Source organism: Neoarius graeffei, chromosome 2, assembly GCF_027579695.1.
Source record: "Neoarius graeffei isolate fNeoGra1 chromosome 2, fNeoGra1.pri, whole genome shotgun sequence".
NCBI classification, from domain to species: Eukaryota; Metazoa; Chordata; class Actinopteri; order Siluriformes; family Ariidae; genus Neoarius; species Neoarius graeffei.
In genome coordinates, this window is record NC_083570.1 from 15,026,536 (window position 1) to 15,051,050 (window position 24,515).

Here is a 24,515-nt window from a genome sequence, read left to right on the forward strand (position 1 = left end):
GTGGAAGGTTTTTTTTTTTTCCCAAAAATAATGAAATATTTTTAGGAAAATCTCATTCTCTCTCTCTCTCTCTCAGAACAAGAACGACTTGGCAGCGTGCTGTGAGTACCTGACCCAGGTGAGCCCCGGCTTCCTGTACAGCGAGGGCGGCCTGAACGTGACAGACCTGCGCAATCACATGACCCAGCTCAACGTGGGCGTGTCGCAGAATACCCATGGTGCCGTGCAGCGCGAGCCAGTGAGGATGAACGGCAGCAGGACTCTCTCGCACAGCCTGAGCGACGGGCCTGTCAACGGTCCCCCGACTCCAGCCTCCGACTTCTACCAGGCAGAGTCTCCGTCTCACACACACGCTCACACACACGCGCCCGCCGCCTTCTGCGTGATGGAGCAGGCGCGGAAATCTCAGCCGCCGCATCACCTCGGCCTCTACCAGCTCGGGGTCAAAGGTCAGGGCTCGGCCACACCCCTTCCCACCACACCCCGTTTTAACCCCATCACGGTGACGCTGGCCCCCAACGCCGGCCGAAACACGCCCACCTCGCTGCACATCCATGGCGGGCCTCAAGCCGGCCCCAACAGCCCCAACTCCATCTACATCCGGCCCTACGTCACCCAGATCTCGCACCCGGGCGGCCCGCACCACCAGACCTCGCACGTTTACATGCCCATCAGCTCTCCCACCAACCCACAGCCCCCTTCAGCCTTCCAGGCTCCGCCCGCCGCAGCCTCTCAGGCCTCGTCCTCGTCCTCCTCGTCGTCATCCTCAACCGTGCCTTCATCTTTACCGGCGATGGCGATGGCCCCCTCGCTCGCGTCCTCCTTCAGCCAGTTCAACATCCAGAACATCTCCACAGGGCCCAGAAAGAACCAGATCGAGATCAAGCTCGAATCTCCTCAGAGGGTGGGTGGAGCTGCTGCCGCTGCTGCCACGGCGACGCTGATGTGCTCTGCCGCCGCGCCTCGGCCAGCTTCGGCTTCCGGGTCTTCGTCCTGCCCATCGCCTTCCTCCTCTTCCTCCACGCCACTCTCTATTGAGGGGGCGGGGCTTAGCCGAAGCCAGCCCACTGTCTATATTGCTGCCTCTCCTCCCGCCGCCGCCACCACGACACCGTCAGACGAGTGTGCTCTGATCCCTCCTTCCGGTCGCTCGCAGCCCAAATTCTACATCTCCGCTAACACGTCTTCGGACGAGAGCGGCGCTCGGAACCCGCCCACGGTCTACATATCTGCCAACCCGGCTCTCCCTGGCGTGACGGGAGGGCGGAGCCTAGGCGGCCAAGTCAGCATGGGGCCCGCTTACATCCATCATCACCCGCCCAAATCCCGGAGCTCTGTCGGGGTAGGGGTGGGGGTGGGGGCGGGAGGCGTGGCTACGTCACCACGAGTGGTGGTGACGCAGCCCAACACCAAATACACCTTCAAGATCACGGTGTCGCCGAACAAGCCGCCGGCCGTGTCCCCCGGCGTCGTGTCGCCTACGTTCGAGCCCACCAACATGCTCAGCATGCCCTCCGATCAGCACTACCCCGAGCCCGAGGCCATCAGCCTGCCTGAGCCGCTCTCGCCCAGCCGAGACCTGAGAGCCCCAGAGAGCCGCCGGCCCAGTATGGGCTCCGACGACGCCGCGTACACGCAGGGTAAGTGTGTGTGTGTGAGATGGCTGACTGAGGATTGTGTTTCACACAAACTAGTTTTCACCTCCGAGCAGTTTGGGGCGGAGTTCCTCTTTTTAATTGACAGCCGAGCTCCGAGTGCCGTGACAGAGCTGCAGCAGTGACTCAGTTCCTCTCCGTTTGCTCTGGCAGTTACCGTGCACCTCAGTGTGGTTAGAAAGTCTGGTGGAGGAAAAGGGAAGAAGCTAAACGTTCCCATGCCTTCATTGTGCATTTTATTTATTTATTTATTTATCCTCCTTTTTTTACTGTAATCTGAAAGTCAGGGGAGGAAATTTTCTCCGCCGCCCCTGAGGCCTGAACGCACCAGCCTGGTACATGTTTTTTTTTTTTTTACACAGTAGTAGTAAAATGGGTTTTTTATTATTATTTTCCGCTCAGCACTGCCAAGTGGTGTGTGTGTGTGTGTGTGTGTGTGTGTGAGAGAGAGAGACTCCTGAATGTGAATTTCCATAATGTTGACACTGGGCTGGGTTTTGGATAAACCGTGTACGCTCGTTAAAACCCGCTCAGAATTCTAGTTTTGTTATCTCTGTGTGTGTGTGTGCACGCGCTCAGTAAAGTGCTCATTTGAAGGGAGAGTAAAAGCAACTTGGCTTGAGGTGTGTGTTTGTGGACATGTGTCTAAAATGTGCAACAGCAGGGCAGTGTTTACCTTATATGGATTTTTGCCCTGATGACGCATGAGTCATTGACCGAGGGCTGTGTGTGTGTGTGTGTGTGTTTTTCCATCTACACGGCTCTATGTACGTTGAGTCGACATCTGCAGCTAATAATTGGTAGTTAATCTGTAACGTACGTGTGTGCGATTTTTAATTATATAGTCAGACACACTATCTGACAGCTTTGACCTTGTGGGGACATTTGGCTGGTGCCCAAGAGGAACTGTCTTTTTATTTTCCCCGTTTCTAATCCTCTAATTTATTTCCTTGCTTGTTTAAATGCCGACAAACTTATTTGCATACGTAGTTATTTAATTATTTCCTTAAGTGCATATTAATTTGCTTATTTAATAACTTGCTGACTTAAAGGTTCTGACTGCAACGTTGAATTCTGGGAAAAACGTTCCGTTGCGTTTCAGTGCAAATTTTTTGCCGAGATGAAAAGTGTTTCACGATTCCAGAGATCGCCGAAGCAAGTGAGCAGCAATATCACATCACGTGACCACCGTGGGGCGTGTCCGAGCTACATTTAATGAAAACAAGTCGGCGTGATGAGAAAACATGGCGGACTCGGCTCTCCTTCCTCCAGCGGAAAAGAATAGGAGAGCAACTCCAAGATAGAGCAGGGTTAGATGATATGGACAGATAAGTAAATCATTCTAGCTAGCGCTTAGCTATCTTAGCCTGAGAGTGCATGGGCTCGAGTCCACGGTAGCGAGTATGGAGTGATGCACCTAATGTTTTCATCTTGCATAGAAAGAAACGAGAGAACACAAGCAGGAACAGAGTAAAGAGATAAATGTAGTTATGCCGATTAGTTAAAGCTCCTCCCTCACGTTCAGCTGTTTCCTGTTTTCTTAGGGCCGTACTCGTACTGTTTACCTCAAGAGGGACCCTCAGGACGTCAAAATGGTCACATCTCATCCGTGTGATATTGTTCTTGCGAGAGAGAGGAAAAAATGGCGTGCACAAAAAAAAAAGAATTTCAGACGACTTTGCAGTCAACACATTTGTACTTAGTGATTTAGTTACTTACTTTTATTTACTTATTGACTTGCTTGCTTATTTTTTAATAATTTTTTTTATTTTCCAACCATAGGCCGGTGAGCTATTGCCATCACGCGGCTTCCTTCCTTCCTTCCTTCCTTCCTTCCTTCCACCCTTCCTTCCTTCCACCCTTCCTTCCACAATAGGCCGTTTGCAGGAATTGGTCGCGTGTCAATTTTCCCCACAGCAACTATCGTAAGTTGAGATAAATCGGAGCCACTTGCGACCCTTTCAGCCGACAGGCCATTTCTCGTTAACGAACTTTGAGGAAAATCGCTCCTCGTCCTCCCCGAGTTTTCAGTTTGTTTTAAAGATCAAATTGTTTTCATGAACTTGGCTAATTATAAACGAGTCTGGTTTCTCCCGTACTTACTTGCATACTAATTTAGTTATTTACTTCGTTGCAGACTTGGCTACGTTCACACTGCAGGCTGAAGTGACTCAAATCCGATCTTTTCGCCCATATGTGACCTGTATCCGATCTTTTATTGACAATATGAACGACACAGATCCGATTTTTTCAAATCCGACCCAGGCCGTTTGGATATGTGGTGCTAATTCCGATTCCTATCCGCTCTTTTCATGTGACTTCAGTCTGAACCGCCAGGTCGCATTCATCCGACTTACACGTCATCAACAAGCCACAAACGTCACTATTCTGCGCTGAAGTAGGCGGCGGGTCTCTCAAAAAAAGTTACAACAACATGGCGCATAATCACGGGCGCAGATAGAGGGTGGGATTCGTCCCACCCAGATTTAAATTCACCTCGTTCGGTCCCCCCCACTTATAGGGAGGAAAAAACGTCTATGCTGTCTTTCTTTGCATAAGGCAAACCTCACGGAAAAATCAAAAGACTAATTACCATTTGGTTTATTGAGGTGCACGGCAGTGTATACATAGTTGCAACAACTCACATAAAACAAAACAAAGACTGATATTCGGTTGGTTGAGCTGCGCAGACTGCACAGGTTGCGAGCTCAAGCTTGGTTGCTATGGTTACTAACAAGTTTGACAGGCATGTTGGGGTTGGTTTGCTGGCAGCTTTGTCCCCCCCAGTTCAAAAACCGTATCTGCGCCCCTGCGCATGACATCAATGCGAGGGACGCTTCGGGCTGTGAAGGTTCTGAATCTTCTCAATGGAAGGACGCAGAGGTTAGGGAGCTGATTTCCATTTGGGGGGATGCAGCTATTCAAGCTAGATTGGATGGGTCATACCGCAACCGGGCGGTTTTACTTCCGTAAACACTGGCCATGCTCACTGCGTGTGACGTCGTCGTATCCTGCAATGCGCATGCGGAACACTTTTAGGTCGCTTTTCGTTCATACTGAGGATCACATACAAGTCGCATATATTTGTTAATGTGAACGACCTCACAAAAAAATCGGAATTGAGCATTAAGCCTTGCAGTGTGAATGTAGCGTTACTTTCTTACTCATGGGAGTTATCTCAAAGTCGAAAGAAGGGTTTCTGATGGCCGAGTAAAGGACTGCTTGTGGGGGGGGTCCGGGGTCGTGTTCCCTCTGGAAAATTTGAAATATTGAAGCAAATTTGGGGCCCTCTGGTGCAATCTTGGCATGGGAAAAGCAGTTGGGAGACGCTTTTAAAATAAGGTGCTTTAGGTAGTGAATTTCTGAGAAAGGAATCCATGGACTCAAATCATTTCGATGCAGTTCTTGATGCCATTTTGTAGCCTTTGTGGCTAATTTTGTAACTCTCCGTCCTGATTAGCACGGTGTGTTAAATTGGTAATGGCCATCCCAACTAGGGATGGCGAAAACTAAAAAAAAAAAATCTTGACCGACCACCGAGCCTCATTAGTCGGTTAACCTATGAGTTTAAAATTCTAGAATTGGAATTATTAGAATCTATTCTAAATCTAACCGCGAGCATCCGCACATTCAGTCCCAGTCGCTGCCCTCCACTCACATTACCTTTTCTACAGCGTGAAACATTTAGTGAAACGCGGCACTGATGTCGAGTATTGTATTGGAGCGGAGGACAAATGGCTCCAGCTTAGAGACAATTTCAGTTGGCCATGATGGCGTTGAAAATAAAGTCAAGTGCTAGAAGAAGTACAGAACATTCAGTGATGGGAATAACGGCGTTAAAATAAAGGCTGTTATAACGCCGGGTAACCTAATTAATTAGCTACAATCGTTATAAGGCCGTTACCAATATCAGCACGCCATTACTACATGGTATTGAAGTTGCTCTGAAGCCGTCACCGACTCGGCTCACAGACATAAAAGCTGCGTTTGTCACTCCCCGTCCAGACACCGCTGTCATTTCATTCTCTCCCCTTCCCTCCACAAGGCGGCATCTGCGCCTTTAGTTTGTGTGGAGAGATACGGTATGATCTGCAATCACATGCATTGCCGGCTACAGACAGAAACGTACTTTCAGAATGCACTGGCCAAGGCAGGACTAAACTCGATGTGCCTTCTAATAATAATTAAAAAAAAAAACAGAATAGTAATTTGTAAGCTAAAAAGCCTGTCTACACTTTTCTTTCGCCGAGTGGCAGCCATGTTCAACTGGGGCGGGAGGGCGGGACATGACTGAATGGGTGTTTCTGATTTGTCAGCTGTCGTCCTTACGCCGCATGGCACGCCCCAAGCGTTTACAACACAGAATTCCAGGTTCTCCGCTCCAAAATCGGCAGCTTCAAAACGATTGTTTTTTTTTTTTTAAACCGACAACCAAAAAAAAATTAACCGGTTGACGTTGATTCGGTCAACCATCGGTCAAACGATCATCGGTTAACATCCCTAATCCCAACTATAGCAGCGAATCTTTACGTAGTACATATAGTGTGTGTGGAAGCGTTAGACAGGGTTCTCCAGAAAATCTGAAGTAGCTGGCTAAAAAAAAAAAAGTAGTAGGGGTCTTGGGGCGTGCCCCTCCCCTGCTGGCTTCTGGTTCATTCTCGGCTAATAAATTATTGACCATTTGCCTGTAAAATACTTGCAGAATATGTATGAAATTTCCCTCCAGGTGTGTGCGCGCACGCTTGGCTTTCTCAGTTCCCCTCTGTAGTACGCTGCCTGGCTGTGTAACATAACTACATACACTACGGTGTGGTCACATGGTCTGGCTCAGCCAGTCATAGCGCAAGAATCGACCATCAAGAAATATGGCGTTGCTTCCGGTCATGACCTGACTCGAAGACAATTTCATGGTGGGATAATTGGATTTGCAGCAAATTATGGGCAGCACAGACGCTATAAATCGCTTGAACATTGAAAGGCAAGGTTTTTATTTTTTCTTTCTCCTGGGCTCAAGTAGCCGAAGAAAACCGCCGGTGTTTCTGGACGTCTCCGATTAAGGCTTTCTCACACACCTCAGATGAGGTTGCATGAAAAGTTCTTCCCGAAATTGGAAGTTCATCTTGGCGTAGCTTAGACGAACAAGGTGGTCCGATGTCCAGATGCTAATGTGGTTGCGGAGGCCAACCTTTATTCTGTTGCTGTATGAAACAAGGACTGTGGTTGGCTGCCGTGCCACGCGCTGGCCAACAGGAGCGCGCGATCGGTTCTGAGCAGCAAATCACGTCTCAATTCAGAAATAAGCCTGAGCAAACATCGTACTGGAGAAACACGCAGGCGGGATGCAGGTCTATTGCGTGGTTTGGGGTTCCCACTCATCCACTGGCGGTTGTTTTGATCCGCCACTGCAGCTAACGCTGCTCTCGTTTTTGTTTCATCCGAATTTTCTCCAATAGGAATTTTTGAAGCCCGTCGTTACAGAAAATGACCTCGAGATAATACATCAACGCTCAAAACCGCGTGTACGATCATCCGAGACAAAGCCTGTGCAAGGACGAGTAAAACTTGAACGTCGATCATCTGATCGGACGACAAAAGTTAGTCCGGCAGTAGCATATTTTTATTATTATTCTGCAAAGTGAATCACGCATCGTGACCCCTGACTCCTCGTCAAAACCTGCGTCTATCGAAAATCTTGTTTTCCTGGACTGGTTCCTGTATAAAATGAATCCTACCAAGCGTCAGAGACGTCGACTGACCGTATGCTCGCTATGCGCCAAGAGTCTAAAGTAGCTCGTCTCGTTTCATGGGAAACGCGTTAAGTTTTACTCATCAATATGACGAGATATAAAAGTACAAAAAAATATATTTTGAGGAAATCATACGAATTTCCTTGTTTTTGGTTATAATTCATCGAAGTACTGCATGCGTGTGCTCGAGTGTACCGGAAAAGCTCGGCTCAGAGCGGTCCACGCAATGACGTAATTATACCAGTCGGCTAAAGGTGATGAGGGTCAAGGACATCGTGTGCCAGCAGCGCAGTTGAAGCGGGTAGGTGTCCAACTCGGAACTTTTATATCATGATTGGAGTAGGGATGGCGAAAACTAAAAAAAAATCTTGACCGACCGCCGAGCCTCATTAGCCGGTTAAAGTCGGTTAACCTATGAGTTTAATCAGGGATGCAAACGGCGCGCCTTTTTCACGGCTCGTACAGATCCGATTTTTTTTGGGGGGGGGTTGGAGTGTCTGAATAATTTCATCAGAGTAAATTCTGTATTAAAATTACTCCATAAGCAAATGCTGTTACAGTCCGTGAAAAAGTCGGCATCTGCGCCTTTAGTTTGTGTGGAGAGATGTGATCTGCAGTAACATGCATTGTTGGCTACAGACCGAAACATACTTTCAGAATGCACTGGCCAAGGCAGGACTAAACTCAATGTGCCTTCTAATAATAATTAAAAAAAAAAAAAACAATAGTAATTTGTAAGCTAAAAAGCCTGTCTACACTTTTTTTTTTTTTCTTTCGCCGAGTGGCAGCCAATGTTGCCAGATATTGCTGATGTTTTCCAGCCCAAAATATGTTCAAAACCCGCCAAAATCCACTTAAAACCGCCCAATCTGGCAACACTGGTGGCAGTTGTGTTCAGCTGGGGCGGGACATGACTGAATGGGTGTTTCTGATTTGTCAGCTGTCGTCCTTACACCGCATGGCATGCCCCAAGCGTTTACAAACACAGAATTCCAGGTTCTCCGCTCCAAAATCGGCAGCTTCAAAACGATTGTTTTTTTGTTTTTTTTCACCGACAACCAAAAAAAAATTAACCGGTTAACGTTGATTCGGTCAACCACCGGTCAAACGGTCATCGATTAACATCCCTAGATTGGAGTATGGGTCTGTCTCAGAAACTGGGTACTGTGGAGGAACCCCACTGAATATACTCGGTCAATCAACTATACGGTTTTGAATGGTGATGTTGGTTTTAATTTGAAATAAAATGTTGAAACAGAGCCTAATCTAGGGCGCATAATACGCATTTATTATCTGTCTGTCGCACATCCACTTTTTGGGCGCGAGAGTGATATCGCGTATCTATTCATTTTGTCGCACATTTATAAGTAGAGCGCGTGTAGTCGCGTTTTACTGAATCTTGTGCGTATCAATTTGTCAGCACCAGCTAGCAAGCACTGCGGTAAATACAGCATTGTTTACACACCAATCGGAAAATATCGGAAAGGACCGAAGTATTCCGAATGGTTTATTTAGCGGGTAAAACAGTTTTGTGAACTATTATATCATTGGTCACTGAACCGGAAGACAGTGTATCTCAACCAATCGTGTGAAGTGTTTTAAAAATACCCAAAAGCACATGGCATATCGTTCTGTCTCATCCAAACATAACGATGTCAAAACGCGTGGTCACGTTGAAAGACCTTCGGACAAAAAAAGGAAACAAAACGAAGACACAGAAGTGACAGATACTAATCCAGCCGACATTACACAACCCGATACAAGTACTGCCGATGAACCAACCAAGAAGAAAACGAAATATGAAACCGAAGTCGATGATGTTACCAGCGAAGTAACAGTCCAGGCAGATACGTGGATAAGTGTTTGCTGATATGGTTTTCACAGAGGTGTCAAGTAACAAAGTACAAATACTTCGTTACTTTACTTAAAGGAACAGTCCACCGTACTTCCATAATGAAATATGCTCTTATCTGAATTGAGACGGGCTGCTCCGTACCTCTCCGAGCTTTGCGCGACCTCCCAGGCAGTCAGACGCGCTGTCACTCCTGTTAGCAATGTAGCTAGGCTCAGCATGGCCAGTGGTATTTTTTGGGGCTGTAGTTAGATGCGACCAAACTCTTCCGCGTTTTTCCTGTTTACATAGGTTTATATGACCAGTGATATGAAACAAGTTCAGTTACACAAATTGAAACGTAGCGATTTTCTATGCTATGGAAAGTGCGCACTATAATGACAGGCGTACTAACACCTTCTGCGCGCTTCGGCAGCGCATTGATACGGAGCTCAGATTTTTTTTTTCATGTGTAGAATGGAATTTTCCACTCCAACAGTTAGAAGTTGATCGCGCTTCCATTTGCGGTCTTTCTGTTACACGGGTGATCCGTTCGGACGTTATCGTTGAAAAGGTGAGTTTTGACAGTTTTTTATCTTGTTTTAGTCTTGCAGTATAAGGCAATAGAATGTTTCTTTTTCATCTTACTTTGAGATTTCGTAGTGTTTGCGTATTTTTGCCCAATATTTTGCAACCATGGTCAATTTAGATCGAACTTTCGATAGAATCTACGGCCAGTCATTTCGCCTCGCGCTCTGTCCGGTGCGGTAGTGATGTCCCGTTGCTCACGCGCTGCAGCAGAGACCCGCGCGACCTTCAGCCGGTACAGTCGCTGTTCTTTTACCACCACCGTTATTCTCATCTTTCCGGTGTGTTCTTGATTTTTCCATTGTGTCCTGTTTCGCCACATCAAATACCCAAACTGTATCATATTTAAGTGAATAATCAATTCAGTCATCATAACTCGGCATTTTTAACCCAAGCAATCATCTCATCTCATTATCTATAGCCGCTTTATCCTGTTCTACAGGGTTGCAGGCAAGCTGGAGCCTATCCCAGCTGACTACGGGCGAAAGGCGGGGTACACCCTGGACAAGTCGCCAGGTCATCACAGGGCTGACACATAGACACAGACAACCATTCACACTCACATTCACACCTACGGTCAATTTAGAGTCACTAGTTAACCTAACCTGCATGTCTTTGGACTGTGGGGGAAACCGGAGCACCCGGAGGAAACCCACGCGGACACGGGGAGAACATGCAAACTCCACACAGAAAGGCCCTCGCCGGCCACAGAGCTCGAACCCGGACCTTCTTGCAGGGCTCGAAATTAACTTTTTTTCTTTGTGTCCCCCAGTGGTCCCGAATTCTGTGTTGTATTGTCCCGAATGGAAGCAATAGTGTCCCTATTTTTTTCCTCTCTGAAATAAACAGTGGTTAATATTATCATATGAAGTTACTATTATATTTGTAACTATGTGATTTTGAACCCTTTATATCATTTTTACAATAAGTCACAAAACACAAGCGACACATGTCCTATACATCATCTACTTCAAAATTACAGTTATTGCATTTTCAGTTTATTAAACTTTGGCGATCTCACTGTATGAATAGATACCCGTTTATTTAAAGGGGCCAACTAGCTCATTCAGAAAATGTTTCAACTCCCTACATCTGCAGTACACTTCAGTTGAAAATAAGACCCCTTTTATGTTCATTTCATCTACTTATACCTTGAATATCTGTTGGCACTTATAAGGCCAACTTATAATTTTCACCATTACCGTTATTCATAGCCCTGTGATGACCTGGCAACTTGTCCAGGGTGTACCCCGCCTTTCGCCCGTAGTCAGCTGGGATAGGCTCCAGCTTGCCTGCGACCCTGTAGAACAGGATAAAGCGGCTAAAGATAATGAGATGAGATGAGACCGTTATCCATTTTTATGAACTTTCCGTTATCCATTTTATGAACTTTCGCTGCTGAAACGTGGGTGCAAATGTTAGCACCATCAACATAGTGCCAGCAGGTCCGAGCCTAGTTGTGCTGCTGACTGACTAAACTTTCTGAACTAGAAAGACACCAAGAAAACTCACTTATTCTGTTGAACGGTATCTTCCGTCAATATCATCCACATCATTCCTGTTGTATTTTATAACGTGTCTAACAGTGTTCATTAAGTTCATTCAGTTGCTAGCGTTGCCTGCAGACCAGGCGATGACACTTTGGATCCTGAAGGTCCCGGAGACGTTATGTCTGGGCTTTCAGTTTCTTCCCCGCGGTCGGTCCGCTTCAACCACTTCAGCATTTTTGTTCTGGCAAGAGTCGGCGCAGCGTGTGCGCTAGCAATTCCATTCCAAGTCCATATAATGCGGACTCCGGCCGAAGATTCTAGAACAGAATGCGCTGCTCTGTAGCCTACGGATGCAGGTGCATCCAAAGTGTAGCTACTATGTATTTTTCGCTGTTAACGTTTTAAAATTAAAATTGACAAATTAGGTGAATGTCTACGTATGTGTTACGGCTTTGTAAATAATATTAATGTAGAACTTTTTTTCTAGATCTATTTTTTTCCATTGTCCCGGGATTGTCCCAGATATGATAATTTTGTGTCCCGATGACATTTTTTATGGTCCCCGGGACGTCGGGACACCGTTAGTTTCGAGCGCTGCCTTCTTGCTGTGAGGCGACAGCGCTAACCACTACACCACCGTGCCGCCCATGATGTAGTTATTTTATATGGAAATCGATTTTACAAAAGCATTTGAATTGTAATAAAAAAAAATTTCCCACAGTGGAGGCCAGATAAAGCAAGATGCTATCTTTATTCTTATTAAACATGACAAAAGAAACATTGAGTGTTCGGTAAATGGAAAAAAAAATAGTAAAGTTAGAAAATTTATTTTTTGACCAAAATGTCCCAAATGAGATTTTTTTAAAAATCGTTTTTGATGGTTTCATATATTTCATAATGATATATCATTTTTATTTTATAAATATTTATCAACATGCCGTCATTGTGGCGCGGACAGCCGACAAAGGGTGTCTCCCATTTGGTTGTAAATTGTGACCCAAAAATCGTAAACGTGTACTAGGGTGCATCAGTTGCCCCCTAAAAATGAAAAGTTCCTCCGATCATGATGCATTTTTGTTTTTATGTTCCTTTTGGTAAGAAAACACACTGGGTGAAATATTTTGACAAAATTCAAAAGTTTAATGTAATGGTGGCACCAGGAGCTCAAAGTTATGGAAAAAGCTGCTATTTTATGACAAAATTTCAATCACTTTTCATGAAACATTCTGGCACCTTATACCGTAGACTAGAGTATACCAAATATCTTAGATCCACATTTTTAGTACATATTCTAAATATATTATCAAGCACAGTTTGAGTTTCAGCTGTTCATTGAATCATTGTTCAACTACTTTTAAACAATACAAATGTATTATGAATCACATTAATGCTTCTCAATCCCTTGCAAAGGTTCTTAACATGATCTCCGGGTCACAAGAAATCAATAAATGGAGTCCAACATGTGATTCAAACCTTACGCGAAAACATAAAATAAGCGTTTTTTGGCAAAAAATGAAGCTCATGGTGCCACCATTAGACTTTTGAATATGGTCAAAAAATTTTACAGGATGTCTTTATTGGTGAAAAGGAACACCCGAACAAAAACGCATCAGATTTTATGAAGGTGAGGGCAACTGATGCACCTTAACGTGTACGGGACCCGCTGATTGACTGTTCATATACTGTCTGTCGCTGTTGTCTGAAGAAAACTAGAGCTAAAAAAAAATGCTTTGCTATCAGATTACTTGGACAAGCTGAGTCAGGAAGAAGCGGGAGAACAAAAAAAAAAAAAAAACTGCATTCTGTCGTCTCCAAAATAAAATAAAGCTCTGGGCAAGCGGAATCGTTTTTCAGGCGAGTGTGTTTTGGGTGCTGCTTGCCCGTTGGGCAAGTAAGGCTGGGAGATTTTTTTCAAGGACTGATACACGCACACTGATGGACTTCCTTAGGCCATCCTTAAAAAAAAATCTGTTTCCTGTCCACCGGGTGAGCAAAAAAATTTTCAGTCGGGAGGGAGGGATTTTTTTTTTTTTTTAATATATGGATGGATAAGAAATCGCAATGCTGTGTTTGCTTTTTCTTTCAGTCCTTTTTTATTACAAAAGCAGACATTTAATAAAATATGACGGTTTAATCAACTGAAACTTGTACAAAAACTTTAAGTTAGCATTTTAAATGCTGACTGCAACATTTGCAAAACTTTTACAAAGGTACTTAAAATGTCCGACACACAGACTTTTTGTAGTTCTAAATCGAGCGTTAGGCCTAGTTTGGATGAAATTACACTATTAAAATGATCACTGAATGATTTGTTTTTCTGAATCTTTACTATTTTGTTGTTCGCTAGAATACCATTTTGCGATTTCACACTTAAGCAAATGTTTGAAAACTCCGGATCTCCTTCCTTCATGGTGGCTGCCATTTTTTTGTGCCGCACGACGCATGCGCAGAGCTGATTCGACAGGGCTTTCTACAAGCGCCGGCTGCGGCCACACAATTAAGTCCAGCCGGCTACTTTAATGACTTATTTTTGTAGCCCACAGGCTCTAAATATTAATTTTCGATTTTAATAAAATTAAATGTTTATCTAACGGACTGACAATAATGTCAAACTGAACCGCACTCATTTAAGTTGTGATTCGCGTTGTTTGTACCGATAATAACCACAAATTCCCCGCAGACTTCGTTGATCAAGGGAGAGTAACTCATCTGCGGCCCCGACATGCAGTGTGCGTGCGCACTCGGCGGAGGCAGTAGTGTGTCGGAGGGAACAGAAGCAGAGATGACGCTTATTTTGTCTCCGGTAAACCAGTCTTCTCTCGTTCAATTACGTGCCGGCATCAAAAGACACCGTTGGTTGTAAATGAAGCCAAACTGAGCGGTTGGAGTGTATTTTCATACACAAATGGAGAAATGTTCGCTGAGTGTGTAATTGTGTAGCCCCACTGCAGACCGTTGTCGTTGTTAATTCATAGCATGCTCAGCTGCGTGAATGTGTCATGCACCGAAAATAAGAGATTTACAAGCCAGGAACGCCTCATGATGCAATACGCAAGAAAAGAAAAGATTTACTGCCATTTTACTTTGTATTTGAGTAAAGTGAATAAATAAATGGTCTGTGGAAAATACATTTAATCCTGGGAACTGCGTGCACAGGAGTTTATTTTGTGCTACTTATTTGTCATGGCTGGCTAGTATGAGCCTTAGTGGAAAGCCCTGGGAATGCGGAAATGTCAAGTTTAGATTTACGAACCCGAAAAAGAATGTCGAAAAACCGGCGTTAAAAAAAAAAAAAAAATTCAACCGCACAAACGGCATTCACCCGGCCGGTGGACCGGAAACAGAACATTTTTTAATAATGGCCTTTTGTGCTTGCATTTTACTTGTTGATTTGTTATTTACTTACAACATTGCATACTTAATTCCTTACTTATTGACTTAACTATTTGCTTATTTATTCATTTACTTACGTACTTGCATATTTACTTGCTTGTTTATTTTATTTATTTACTTAACTTTTTTACTTAATGACTTCCTTACTCTTATCTACTTCTTTGTGTGTAAGTAAATAAGTGTGAAAGTAAGTATTAACTAGAGCTGGGCGATATGGCCTAAAAAAAAAAAATCTTCGATTTTTTTCACAAAAAATCCGATTTTTGATTTTAATCGATTTTTTCCACCCTACTAAAAATCAAACTACAGATGACAAAGAAATGGTTCAAAACAAGTTTTACCTTTTATTTTGTTTTCACTTAAAGTGCAACCAGAAACCAAAAACAAGCTTGTAGATGAGAGAACATCGCGATAGCATCTGTGTTACCCCTTTTCCACCAAATCAATTCCAGGGCTGGTTCGGGGCTGGTGCTGGTTCACAACTTGTTCAACTTGCGAGCCAGCTGAGAACCAGTTTGCTTTTCCATAGCTCGCGGTGCTAAGGGAAGCCACGTCAGTTACGTCGCTGTATACATCAGTTACGTCGCTACGTTTGCATAAACCTTGGCGCGAATATCGAAGCAAAAACAACACGGAAGAAGAAGCAGCAGCAACAACAATAAATGACTTCACGTTTGTACAGCTGCTGCTTCTCATCGCTTAAAAATGGCGATCTTTCGCGGTCTTGTTATTGTTGTTGGTCTTAACAACTCCGCCCCCCCGCTGACGTAAGCGGTTCTTTCCTCTGGCCCAGCAGAGAGTTGGTGCTAGCCTGGAACCGGTTTTTCTGGCCCCAGAGCCAGTTCTTTGTCAGTGGAAACAGAAAACCCGGTTCCAAACTAAGCACTGGCCCCGAACCAGCCCTGGAACTGCTTTGGTGGAAAAGGGGCATGATTGCCTTCCACCGCGCCCCATTCTTATCATCAGGCACACAGTTCGAAAATGTGTCCAGGACGGTTGCTTGCTTTACTGTGGATGGTGCGCTCATGCTGCGGCTGTGATCATCCCGCTGGGAGCAGCGCTTCTCCCGCTCCGCTGCAGGCTTTTGTTTAAGGGGTTGGAATAAATTCGTCGTGCTGCTTCCTTTGGAAGCACCCGTTTTCAAACACGCCTTACAACGAGGACTTGTTTGGTCTGCGTCCAACGCTGCAAAACCGAACCAATTCCAGGTCACGGAGGAAGTTGCTCCTTTCTTGGGCACAAGTTGCGGCTTTCCCCCAATCGCTGCCGTGTTTGTATGTGTCTATGGCAAGCGCGCGGGAGGAGGGCGATTATGTCAGTGCCCGATCCGTTCTGCACATGCGCAGAGGGGAGCGTCGGTGGCAGAAGTTAAAACGGAGAGAAAACCGATTTTCATAAAAACACATCGTCCTTAATTGTAAATTCGAATTAATCGATAAAATTGATTTATCGCCCAGCTCTAGTATTAACTAATACTCATACATGGTTTTCCCCAAAGCGTGTTAGCGTGTCGGGCCCGATCCGCTTGCTCTGCTTTAGTTAAAATCCGACACGCTTAGATTTATACCGATACGTTAAATTTCCTACCCATAAGTAACTCGATACATAGGAGAGCAAATAACAGATCCATTTACATACTGATTGATATTTGTGTTAAACAAGCGCTCTTTTTTTTTTTTCCCCCAATGTTTGTGCTGATTCTGCCAAAGTAATATGTCCGTGTGGTATGATGTACAGTGGTGCTTGAAAGTTTGTGAACCCTTTAGAATTTTCTATATTTCTGCATAAATATGACCGAAAACATCAGATTTGCACACAAGTCCTAAAAGTAGATAAAGAGAACCCAGTTAAACAAATGAGACAAAAATATTATACTTGGTCATTTATTTATTGAGGAAAATGATCCAATATTACATATCTGTGAGTGGCAAAAGTATGTGAACCCCTAGGATTAGCAGTTAATTTGAAGGTGAAATTAGAGTCAGGTGTTTTCAATCAATGGGATGACAATCAGGTGTGAGTGGGCACCCTGTTTTATTTAAAGAACAGGGATCTATCAAAGTCTGATCTTCACAACCCATGTTTGTGGAAGTGTATCATGGCACAAACAAAGGAGATTTCTGAGAACTTCAGAAAAAGCGTTGTTGATGCTCATCCGGCTGGAAAAGGTTACAAAACCATCTCTAAAGAGTTTGGACTCCACCAATCCACAGTCAGACAGATTGTGTACAAATGGAGGAAATTCAAGACCATTGTTACCCTCCCCAGGAGTGGTTGATCAACAAAGATCACTCCAAGAGCAAGGCGTGTAATAGCCGGCAAGGTCACAAAGGACCCCAGGGTAACTTCTAAGCAACTGAAGGCCTCTCTCACATTGGCTAATGTTAATGTTCATGAGTCCACAATCAGGAGAACACTGAACAACAACAGTGTGCATGGTAGGGTTGCAAGGAGAAAGCCACTGCTCTCCAAAAAGAACATTGCTGCCCGTCTGCAGTTTGCTAAAGATCACGTGGACAAGCCAGAAGGCTATTGGAAAAATGTTTTGTGGACGGATGAGACCAAAATAGAACTTTTTGGTTTAAATGAGAAGCGTTATGTTTGGAGAAAGGAAAACACTGGATTCCAGCATAAGAACCTTATCCCATCTGTGAAACATGGTGGTGGTAATATCATGGTTTGGGCCTGTTTTGCTGCATCTGGGCCAGGACGGCTTGCCGTCATTGATGGAACAATGAATTCTGAATTATACCAGCGAATTCTAAAGGAAAATGTCAGGACATCTGTCCATGAACTGAATCTCAAGAGAAGGTGGGTCATACAACAAGACAACGACCCTAAGCACACAAGTCGTTCGACCAAAGAACGGTTAAAGAAGAATAAAGTGAATGTCTTGGAATGGCCAAGTCAAAGTCCTGACCTTAATCCAATGGAAATGTTGTGGAAGGACCTGAAGCGAGCAGTTCATGTGAGGAAACCCACCAACATCCCAGAGTTGAAGCTGTTCGGTACGGCAGAATGGGCTAAAATTCCTCCAAGCCGGTGTGCAGGACTGATCAACAGTTACCGCAAACGGTTAGTTGCAGTTATTGCTGCACAAGGGGGTCACACCAGATACTGAAAGCAAAGGTTCACATACTTTTGCCACTCACAGATATGTAATATTGGATCATTTTCCTCAATAAATAAATGACCAAGTATAATATTTTTGTCTCATTTGTTTAACTGGGTTCTCTTTGGCCCAATCCCAATTCTAATTTCTACCCCTACCCCTCCCCCTTCCCCTTGGCCCTTCCCCTTGAAACTGAGCTACAAGGGATAGGGCTTGAAATTCAACCCCTACGTATTGGGATAGCCCTTCAACGATCGCATATGTCATCGCGTACCTCCGTCAGCGTTTACGTTAGCAAAACGCGACCAAATGCGTCACTGGCTGCGACCAGCCGCTACAGTCAGAGCCAGAGCCAGAGGCAGAAATCTCTGCTGGCAGGGTGTGATTTGTTAACTAACACCACTGAATGGGATATCTTTGGCGCTTCGTGCACCACATCCGACAGAATGAGGTGTCAGAACACTCATGTAAACAATAAAAGCGAGAATAACAGAACAAAACGTACACAGTCAAGCAACCGAAAACAATACTCACTCCCAAAGCTTTTTAGCAGCAGCTTGGATTTCAGAAATCGCTGCTCATTCTCAGCTCGAAAGCGAATCAAGCGGCGTGTTTCCTCTGGATAACAACTTAAAACACGTAAATAATGGAGAAAATACATTTATGACAATCTTTCGCCGCGGGAACCGCCATCTTTCTGAAATCCGCATGAAATCTCGCTGAAATCCGCATGGCATTGTGGGAAATCACTCAAACCCCTTCGTTCGGAGTCAGCTCCAGGAAAATCTCCGTTTGGAGGGGTACAGAAGCCCTACCCCTTCCCCTACCCCTCCGCGTTAACTGGGATTGGGATACCCCTACCCCTTCACGTGAACGCGCAAAATGGAGGGGAAGGTCCAAGGGGTGAAATGGGATTCAGCCTTTATCTACTTTTAGGACTTGTGTGAAAATCTGATGATGTTTTAGGTCATATTTATGCAGAAATATAGAAAATTCTAAAGGGTTCACAAACTTTCAAGCACCACTGTAAATAAACTGTAATCTGTTGGCTGTGTCAAGATCACGCGTTCAAACCGTCCAATAAAAACATCGAAAGAAAACGTCAGACATCCTGCAAGATTCCGATTCATCATAAGCGATCTCATTGGCTGCCGATGTCGTCCCGCACCAGACGATCAAAGCCGACTGAATTTAATCACAAAAGTTTGACCTCGTCTATTATCATTCATGAATGTGTTTATAAGTACATGATCTTTCTGCAAACTTTAAATGTATGAATTAAGTTTTCTTGTCCTTTTAAATGTGTTTTAATCTTTAATAAAGTGCCAAAATTTCAACTTTATAATACGCAGTCGCCTTACTTTTCTTTTCAGTGCATCTTAGTTATACGTATATTACGGTAATTGCATCCGAAACATTCTAAACCATTACAGTTATAGTAATACAGCGACTTATTTTAAGGTGGCAGGTCTTAGGTTCAGATCCCAACAGGAGGTCATGATGATCGATTCTCTTTATTGGATTGCGCACACCACTGTTCATATTTTCACGCACGCTTTTGTTCCAACGCTCCTTGATCAGAGATAATTAAGGGATCGCTGTAGATTTTCAATCGATCATAGACCTCAGGAATCGAGAACAAAGCAGTTTAACTTGCATGCTGAACTTTTAAGGTGAAATTTCAAGGTCAGAAATCATTGAAACACTGGTTAAATCCATCCTAGAGACCCTGAAAATGCACCCGAGAGCATCTGTTTTCAAAACGTTTTCCGGGGGGCCCGTGCCCCTGCACCCCCGGGGTAGTTTCGCTCGATTGTCCGTGTATCATCATGCCAGAATTTACTGTAGGGCTTTAATTTTTTTCTGGGGAAAACACTGCAAATGTACCAATGAGAGTAAAATGAAATGTAATTAATTTCATATTTATTATATAATGAATATATATTTACTGTATCTGTGTATAAATACTTCCTTTTGGTTACTGAGGTGAAGTTTAAGGACGCAGTAATTACAATAAGGGTAATAAGAGGTCGTGTGTGTGTGTGTGCGCGCTGAGCGATTCAGTATGACTCATGGTGTTAAATGCCCCTGTTATAGGAAGCAGAGTGTTGTTTGATTCTCTCCTTTTAATACCGAAGCCCGTCCAGCGCTGTGGCAGGAACTATCGAGCGCTTCCTGTTGGCGCTCCGTCAGCGTCAATCAACGTTCAGTAAATCCCAACTCGGCACGTTTCGATCACTTTCTCCGTCCGTCATCGACGTCCTGTGGCGATTTTAAACACTTTGTTCCGTTACAAACGGTCCAGCGGAGTAACACGGTCATTCGAGTTACATTAGAAATCTTTGAGTGTTGTTTACAGAGCTGCTCGGTTTATTAAACGTTTTATCGAACCCATTCAGTTTAAGTGACCAGACACGGTGACTAAGAGCTAAAATAAACGTCCTAACGCCGAGCATGGAGCATCAGGACAGGACGAGATGGAACCATGGTCGAGTTTATTTTTCTTTGCAGGTTGAGAGCTGGATAAACGTCGACGTGGTGGCGATCTCAGATTTGCAGAGAAAATGAGAATCTCGGTTTAATTATAATTGTTGTGTGAGAGAAGTCCGGCAGATCTCTTAATCCACACGGGACGCGCAGCCAAAGTGGCGGAGAGACGAAGTTCAGCGATGAGTGAAGATGGAATGTGTGCAGGGTTTCGTCAGTGTTCAAACTTGACCCTGGTGTGTTCTGCGCCTGTGTGGTTCTTTAGGCGGAACGCAGCGATCACTTGGGTCCAAGAACCTGAACCGACTCTCATTCAACTCTGAACCGACTCTCATTCGACTCTGAGTCAGTTTGACTGCAAGAAGTGAATTTTGAGCTGTGGCTTTTTATGGATGAAGTGTGTGTGTGTGTGTGTGTGCGCGCGCACACACGCGCCACTATTCCTGCTGTACGCCAGGAATGTGTGTCTAATATGCTTGTTTGTTTGTTTGTTTGTTTGTTTGTTTATTTATTAGCGTTGTTGGTGCACCAGAAGGCGCGCATGGAACGTCTGTGTCACGAGCTGAAGCTGAAAAAGAAGAACCTGGAGAAACTCAAAGAGGAAGTGAACGAGATGGAGAACGACCTCACGAGGAGACGACTACAGAGGTCCAACTCGGTGTCTCAGATACCGTCTGTGAGTCGCACACATTGAGAGAAGCCTCGTGATTCACGGCTGCACTTTTTTTTTTTTTGGAAATTAATCAACACCTATCGGCCAGTCAGAACTCTAGGAACGTGTAATTTAAAAAAAACAGAAAGCATTTTTTGTATTTCAGTAAAATCTAAGATGTGGATTTTATAATCAGTAACGATAAATCAGTTACTCACTTTGAAGTGTGTGTGTGTGTCCAGCTTGATGAGATGCAGCAGCTGAGGTGTAAGAACAGGTTACTGCAGATTGACATTGATTGTTTAACTAAAGAGATCGACCTCCTGCAGACGCGTGGTGAGTCTCTCTCTCTCTCTCTCTCTCACACACACACACACACACACACACATACACACGCGCGCACACACCCCGTTACACATGCACGGCCCATAATTCTCTCTCTCTCACACTCTCTCACACACATGTATACACATACCATTGTATATACACACACACACCATTATGCACACACAGTGCTATACTGGAGCTTTGATGCTAATGCAGATACCATGTAATGGTGTAATTGTGAACTCTGTGTGTCTGTCTAAATCATCTCTCTCTCTCTCTCTCTCTCTCTCTCACACACACCATTTTATCTCGGAAATACCACCTGAGTCTAAACCGTTTCACAAAAATAACACAATTATTTGTACTAATAGTTATATAGATCGGATTTGATATGTTTCTGTTGTTCAAGTCTTCAATCACATACACTGTGTGTGTGTGGTGTGTCTTGCACTCACTCCGTGTGTGTGTGACTCTCTCTGTGCGTGTGTGTGTGTGTCTCTCTCTCTCTCTCGGTGTGTCTGTGTGGGTGGGGGTGTCTCTGTGTGTGTGTGTGTGTGTGTGTCTGTCTCTCTGTGGGTGGGGGTGTCTGTGTGTGTGTGTGTTTCTCTCTGTGAGTGTCCCTGTGGGTGTCTCTCTCTGTGAGTGTCCCTGTGGGTGTCTCTCTCTGTGAGTGTCTCTGTGGGTGTCTCTCTCTGTGGGTGTGTGTGGGTGTCTCTCTGTCTGTGTTTGTCTCTGTGTGGGTCTGTGTGTGGGTGTCTCTCTCTGCGTGTGCGTGTCTCTCTGTGTGTGGGTCTGTGTGTGGGTGTCTCTCTCTGCGTGTGCGTGTCTCTCTGTGTGTGGGTGTCTCTCTCTGTGTGTGCGTGTTTCTCTGTGTGTGTGTGTGTGTGGGTCTCTCTCTGTGGGTGTGTGTGGGTCTCTCTCTGTGGGTGTCTCTGTGTGTGTGTGTCTCTCTCTGCGGGTGTGTGCGTGGGTGTCTCTGTCTCTGTGTGTGGGTGTCTCTCTGTGGGTCTCTGTGGGTGTCTCTCTGTGGGTCTCTGTGGGTGTCTCTCTGTGGGTCTCTGTGGGTGTCTCTCTGTGGGTGTCTGTGTGTGTGGGTGTCTGTGTGTGTGGGTGTCTCTCTGTGGGTGTCTGTGTGTGTGGGTGTCTCTGTGTGTCTCTCTGTCTCTCTCTGTGTGGGTCTCTCTCTCTCTGTGTGTGGGTGTCTGTGTGTGTGGGTGTCTGTGTGTGTCTGTCTCTGTGTGTGGGTGTCTCTGTGTGTGTCTCTCTCTCTCTCTGCAGGTGTCTGTCTGTGTGTGTCTCTCTCTGCAGGTGTCTCTCTGTGTGTGGGTGTCTCTGTGTGTGGGTGTCTCTGGGTGTGGGTGTGTGGGTCTCTCTGTCTGTCTCTGTGTGTGTGTGTCTCTCTCTCTCTCTCTCTGTGGGTGTCTCTCTGTGGGTGTGTCTGTCTCTCTGTGGGTGTGGGTGTCTCTCTGTGGGTGTCTCTGTGTGTGTGTGTGTGTCTCTCTCTGTGGGTGTCTCTCTCTGTGTGTGTGTCTCTCTCTGTCTGTGTGTGGGTGTCTCTCTGTGTGGGTGTCGTGTGTGTGTGTGTGTCTGTCTCTCTGCGGGTGTCTGTCTGTGTGTGTGTGTCTCTCTCTCTCTCTGCGGGTGTCTGTCTGTGTGTGGGTGTCTCTGTCTCTCTGTGTGGGTGGGTGTGTGTGTGTCTCTCTCTCTCTCTCTCTGCGGGTGTCTGTCTGTGTGTGGGTGTCTCTGTCTCTCTGTGGGTGTCTCTGTCTCTCTGTAGGTGTCTCTCTGTATGGGTGTCTGTATGTGTATCTGTCTCTCTCTGCGGGTGTCTGTGTGTGTGGGTGTCTGTGTGTCTGTCTCTCTCTCTCTGCGGGTGTCTGTCTGTGTGTGGGTGTCTCTGTGTGTGTGTGTGTGTGTGTGTCTCTCTCTCTCTCTCTCTCTCTCTCTCTGCGGGTGTCTGTCTGTGTGTGGGTGTCTCTGTGTGTGTGTGTGTGTGTGTGTCTCTCTCTCTCTCTCTCTCTCTCTCTGCGGGTGTCTCTGTGTGTGGGTGTCTCTGTCTCTCTGTGTGGGTGGGTGGGTGTGTCTCTCTCTCTCTCTGTGTGGGTGTCTCTGTCTCTCTGTGTGGGTGGGTGTGTGTGTCTCTCTCTCTCTCTCTGCGGGTGTCTCTGTGTGTGGGTGTCTCTGTCTCTCTGTGTGGGTGGGTGTGTGTGTCTCTCTCTCTCTCTCTCTCTCTGTGTGGGTGTCTCTGTCTCTCTGTGTGGGTGGGTGTGTGTGTCTCTCTCTCTCTCTCTCTCTCTCTCTCTCTCTCTCTCTCTGCGGGTGTCTGTCTGTGTGGGTGTCTCTGTCTGTGTGTGTGTGTGTGTGTGTGTGTGTGTGTCTCTCTCTCTCTGCGGGTGTCTGTCTGTGTGTGGGTGTCTCTGTCTCTCTGTGGGTGTCTCTGTCTCTCTGTGGGTGTCTCTCTGTATGGGTGTCTGTATGTGTATGTGTCTCTCTCTCTCTGCGGGTGTCTGTCTGTGTGTGTGTGGGTGTCTGTATGTGTGTCTGTCTCTCTCTGCGGGTGTCTGTCTGTGTGTGTGTCTCTCTCTCTCTCTCTGTGGGTGTCTGTCTCTCTGTGGGTGTCTCTGTCTCTGTGGGTGTCTCTCTATGTGGGTGTGTGTGTGTGTGTGTGTGTGTGTGTGTGTGTCTCTCTCTCTGCGGGTGTCTGTCTGTGTGTGGGTGTCTCTGTCTGTCTGTGTGGGTCTCTCTGTCTCTCTGTGTGGGTCTCTCTCTCTCTCTATCCCTGCTCCCCGACTTTCAGCTCTGTGGTATTAACTAAGCCGGCTCTAAACTGACTTGAAGCCAAGTCTAACTCAAACCCAACTCTGACCCAGCTCTAACCCCACTCTCATCCCACTTTGATCCGGTTCTCATCCCACTTTGATCCGGTTCTCATCCCACTTTGATCCGGTTCTAATCCCCTAAAACAGGCTGGAGTTGTGTTGGAGTGGGTTTAGAGCGGGATCAGAAACCCCTAAACCCCCAACACACCTCTCCACTTGGTTATGTACAGGCCGGTGTTAGTGTCAGTCTAGCTGCAGCACTTAGCGAGTCAGGTCCACACATGCACGCGCGTGTGACCAATGAACTGCTATTGTAGTGTTAACTACCAGTTGTTTCCTGAATGACATCCTGCTCCCGCTCATCAGTAGCGGATTTATGATTCCTCTGGCACCTCTCAGCCCCACACACACACA

At 45.5% G+C, this 24,515-nt stretch overlaps 1 protein-coding gene across 1 annotated transcript in view; it reads left to right on the forward strand.

Annotated features, from left to right (window-relative positions):
• Positions 1 to 24,515, forward strand: part of tab2 (TGF-beta activated kinase 1 (MAP3K7) binding protein 2) — a 110,985-nt gene that overhangs the window by 84,912 nt on the left and 1,558 nt on the right. Inside the window, exons 3-5 of the mRNA XM_060913902.1 lie at positions 77 to 1,640; positions 20,819 to 20,979; positions 21,198 to 21,291. Of these exons, the coding sequence (XP_060769885.1) occupies positions 77 to 1,640; positions 20,819 to 20,979; positions 21,198 to 21,291 (1,819 nt within the window). The remainder of the gene's footprint in view (positions 1 to 76; positions 1,641 to 20,818; positions 20,980 to 21,197; positions 21,292 to 24,515) is intronic.